We start from the raw sequence: 4,857 nt of genomic DNA, 5'->3' as shown, positions 1-4,857 counted from the left end.
GTGTATGGATGTGTGTGTATATAAGTATATATTAATGCATATATATAGACACATATATACGTATGTTTATATACATATATGTAAATATATATGATATATATACCTATGAATATGTAAAATATATAAATGTTTATATATATATATGTGTGTGTGTGTGTGTGTGTGTGTGTGTGTGTGTGTGTGTGTGTGTGTATAATAGCAACATCCTCGGCAAAGTCAAAGTCTGTGACTTTGATATTGCCTAATGTGCTGACTATGGATAGTTGAAAAGTGTTGGTGCAAGGATACAGCCTTACCTCACTCCCGAGTTAACAGAGAAATTCGACAGGTCCCCACCAGACTTTACAGCACTTTCAGTGCCGATATATAGGCTTGCTCTTTAGCCAACAATCCAGGTCAGAATTCCCCTAAGTCTCACGATCTCTCATAGCAATATGCTGTGCACCGCCAATCGCCTTTTTGAGATCGATTTAGGTTGCAAGCATCCCATGACCGAATTCACGACGGCGTTCCATAGTGACTTGAAGCACTAGGATACGGTCTACTGTGCATCTAGTGTTTCGCGCTTGAAGGTCTCCCACAGAACTACTGGAACCGTCAAGTTGTCGAGTTCTGTGAACTGAACGGAGACTACCATGGCGAACCTCTGAGCGCACTCTCCCTACTTTTCGGTAGGAGTGTACCTAGGTATAAGACACATGAAGCCAAAAGCATGCTTCAGTCTCAGGGCCATAATACGTTCATCAACTGGTGTTACCTCTGCTACTGAGGATTAAAGTTGGCTGGAGATGGCTATGGCTACTCCCTGGAGATGATGACCATCATCACGGCCCGACCAGTAGTAGATGTACCCACTCATACTAATCGTGCCTCTGCCAGGTCTTCTTACCTCCAAGAGGGCAGCCACCTCAACTCCCAACTGCTTCAGCTCTCTCGATAGCAGGGGTAACCACTCATCCTGCCACAAGGACCTAACCAGATAGCTCGCCTGAAGTTAAGCTTCGGGCAGTCACTTTAGGTGGACAAAACCTCTGCCAACACCGCCAACACTGCCCCATATAAAGGGGGGTAGGGGTAGACAGTGAGGCCCAACGGCTGCCTGTGGAGTTCCCTTGGACTACATATATATATATATATATATATATATATATATATATATATATATATATATACTTATTTACATGATGTACAATATGCATATGAATTTATGAATTATTTATACATTTATATATGTATACATATATACACATTCACACATACACACATATATATATACACATACATGCATATATATTCATATATGTATATGTGTACACACATAGCTATACATCTATACATATTGTAAACATAGTATGCTGCACAGCCCTGTTCCTATTAGCTGCCTTCCAGTAGCAAGTTCCTCGGAGTGGATGCAGGTGTCTGCTCTGGTTTCACTTTTGACACTCTTTCAACTGAAGTAAACACCTGCCCTTATAAAAAGACACGTTTCATCGAAGGGAGCCACTGCAAAAAAAGGGTACATCTCATCAGACAACGAAAGGGTCAAGCTCTCCAGCACCACGTCCTCGACCCAGGGGACCCATGAGCCAAGACTACTTTCACCCAAGACCATCTCATGTGTCGTTTCTATGTATATAAACAAACAAATATATACATATATATATATATATATATATATATATATAAATATATGCACACACACACACACACACACATATATATATACATCTATCATATATATATATATATATATATATATATATATATATATATATACATATATATATATATATATATATACATATCATATATATATATATATATATATATACATATCATATATATATATATATATATATATATATATATATATATATATATATATAGGTATATATGTATACATATATATATATATATATATATATATATATATATATATATATATATATATATATATATAGGTATATATGTATAAATATATATATATATATATATATATATATATATATATATATATAGGTATATATGTATAAATATATATATATATATATATATATAGGTATATATGTATAAATATATATATAGTATATATGTATAATATATATATATATATATATATATATATATATGAAAGGAGAAAACACACTACCGTGTTGATACTATGGTATAAAAACCCACACTGTAAAACTAGATTTAATCCACCTGGATTCCATCTTCAGGTCTGAGGAGGCAAGGAAGAGGAGAGGGTATAAAACAGAGAGAGGAAAGGCAACGCGGAGACACGGGGCAGGTGAGGACAGACAAACGGAAACGAAGGGAGGTCAGATCAGGTTGGGAGGGTCGGGCGGACTGTGTAAAGGGTGGCCAGCATACGGGAGAAGGCGAAGGATGTGGGAAGCCCACCAGCCCACCCACCGCGTGTGGACCGCCCACCAGCAACAACTCCTTGGCTTCGGTCTTTCCTTTGCCTTCCGCCCTCACCCCCTTACCTCCATCGACATTATTTCATCCTTCGACCGTTTCATCTCTTCACATAGAAATTCCTTGCCTGATGTCTCTCTCCTTCGTGGTGCTTTCATCCCGGCCCTCAAATCTCTCCTCCATCCTAAGTCTTCCATTCCCAGGCGTTACCGCGAGGCCCTTCAAAGCTTGCGCAAGGAGGAGGTCACCAGTTTGCCTTCTGACAAGGGCAACTCGGTGGTGGTCCTCGACCGTGCCTCCTACCTGCAGAAGGCCCGTGACCTGTTGAACGACGCCTCCACCTATGCCCCCCTGACCAGCGACCCCCGGGAACGTATTGCTGCTACTTTCCACCGTCGCCTGAAAGCGATAGCAGCTCGTTTCCCGGAGGCGAACCTCTACCAGAGGTTCAGGGTCATCAACCCTCGCCCCCCTCACTTCTATGGGCTTCCCAAAACCCATAAGCCAGCCGTGCCTCTGCGCCCCATCATCTCTTCCCGGGGATCTGTGACGCACCCTCTGGCAGCTTGGCTGGCGAAGTCCCTCACTCCCCTTCTCGGCACCTTCTCTCCTGCTCACCCCCGCCACTCTCAGGACTTCATCTCCCGTGTCCGTGGAGTCCCGCCGGCGACCATGATGAACTTGGATGTAGACTCCTTGTTCACCAAGGTCCCGCTGGATGACGTCCTTGCTTTCCTTGAGAGGAAGCTCCCCCTAGAGGATCCTCGTCTCCCTCTGCCCACAGACGTCTTCCTCCAGCTGATTCGTCTGTGTGTGGAGTCGAATTCCTTCTCCTTTGAGGGTCGCTTCTACTCCCAGACCTTCGGCGTGGCCATGGGCTCTCCCCTCTCTCCGGTCTTGGCTAACCTGTTTATGGAATTCTTCGAGTCCGAACTTCTCCCTTCCGTCTCCCTTCGTCCGACGGTATGGCTGAGGTATGTTGACGACGTCTTCGCTCTCTGGCCTCATGACCCTGCCCAGTTCTCGGACTTCCTGATCCAGCTGAACTCCCTCTCCCCTTCCATCCGTTTCAAGGTGGAATGTGAGGCTGACAACAAGCTCCCCTTCTTGGACACCTTGGTACATCGCTCTGCTGACCATTTTTCTTTCTCCATATACAGGAAGCCCATGCATAGTGGTATGTACATACACTTCTTCTCATACCATCCCTTCCATGTAAAGAGAGGTGTTGCCACTTCGCTGTTCCTCCGCGCCCTCCGTATCTGTGACCCCCAATACCTGGATGGAGAGATCGACTTCCTGCGTCGTTCGTTCTCCAAACTGGGCTATCCTCGTCATGTTCTCGACGCCGCGTTATCCAGGGCACGGCGTACCTTCTACCACGACCCCCCCCTTAAAGAGACTCCTCAACTGCCCGTTCTCAGCCTGCCCTACACTGAGGAGATCTACTCTCTCCGCCGCCCTCTTCACACTCTCAACTGCAGGCTGATCTTTCGCCAGGTGAACACCCTCCGCCGTAACCTGGTCCACACCAGCCCAGCCTCTTCCTCGAAGGTGGGCACCTATGCTATTCCTTGTACCTCCTGTGACAAACAATACTTTGGCGAGACGGGCGCCAGTCTCACTAAGCGCCTGTCTCAACATAAGTACGCTGTTTCCAGGGGGCACAACAACAACGCTCTCTTCTGCCATCAGTGGGATACAGGCCATCTGATGGACTGGTCAGCGGCGCGAATTATCTTTCCTTCCGCTGACGCCAACGACCGCAGACTGGTGGAATCTTCCCTAATTAAGCTGCTTCCCAATTTCAACCTGAACAGCGGCTTTTCTCCTGCTGACAGTCTCCTCGCTTCCCACATCCTTCGCCTTCTCCCGTATGCTGGCCACCCTTCACACAGTCCGCCCGACCCTCCCGACCTGATCTGACCTCCCTTCGTTTCCGTTTGTCTGTCCTCACCTGCCCCGTGTCTCCGCGTTGCCTTTCCTCTCTCTGTTTTATACCCCCTCCTCTTCCTTGCCTCCTCAGACCTGAAGATGGAATCCAGGTGGATTCCGAAACTGTAGTCTCTTTTTCAATTAAATCTAGTTTTACAGTGTGGGTTTTTATACCATATATATATATATATATATATATATATATATATATATATACACACAAACACATGCATATGTATGTATGTATATATATAAACACTTACAGATATATAAATATATATTTCTGGGGGCGGTATGTATATATACATATACATATACTTCCGTAATATATGTGTATATATATAAATAGATAGATAGATAGATATGAGCTATGCACATTAAGATAATAATGGTAATAATTTAACTGATAGCTTTACACAACTTAATGAGCATATATAAGCACTGGTGGTGTCGGCATCGATGATGGTGTTAGCAGCACCAGTAGTTGAAGTCACAACACTA

The 4,857-nt window shown here is 44.1% G+C and overlaps 1 protein-coding gene across 1 annotated transcript; it reads left to right on the top strand.

Annotated features, from left to right (window-relative positions):
• Window positions 1-2,388: 2,388 nt before the first annotated feature.
• Window positions 2,389-4,326, top strand: LOC125041140 (the record flags this gene model as incomplete). Its single annotated transcript, XM_047635931.1, has 1 exon — window positions 2,389-4,326. A coding segment is annotated over exon 1 (1,938 nt), but the record flags the coding sequence as incomplete, so codon positions are not given.
• Window positions 4,327-4,857: the final 531 nt, after the last annotated feature.

The sequence above is a fragment of the Penaeus chinensis genome, chromosome 3 (assembly GCF_019202785.1).
Source record: "Penaeus chinensis breed Huanghai No. 1 chromosome 3, ASM1920278v2, whole genome shotgun sequence".
NCBI classification, from domain to species: domain Eukaryota; kingdom Metazoa; phylum Arthropoda; class Malacostraca; order Decapoda; family Penaeidae; genus Penaeus; species Penaeus chinensis.
Note: the sequence above shows the minus strand (reverse complement) of the source record. Positions and strands in the feature narration are given on the sequence as shown.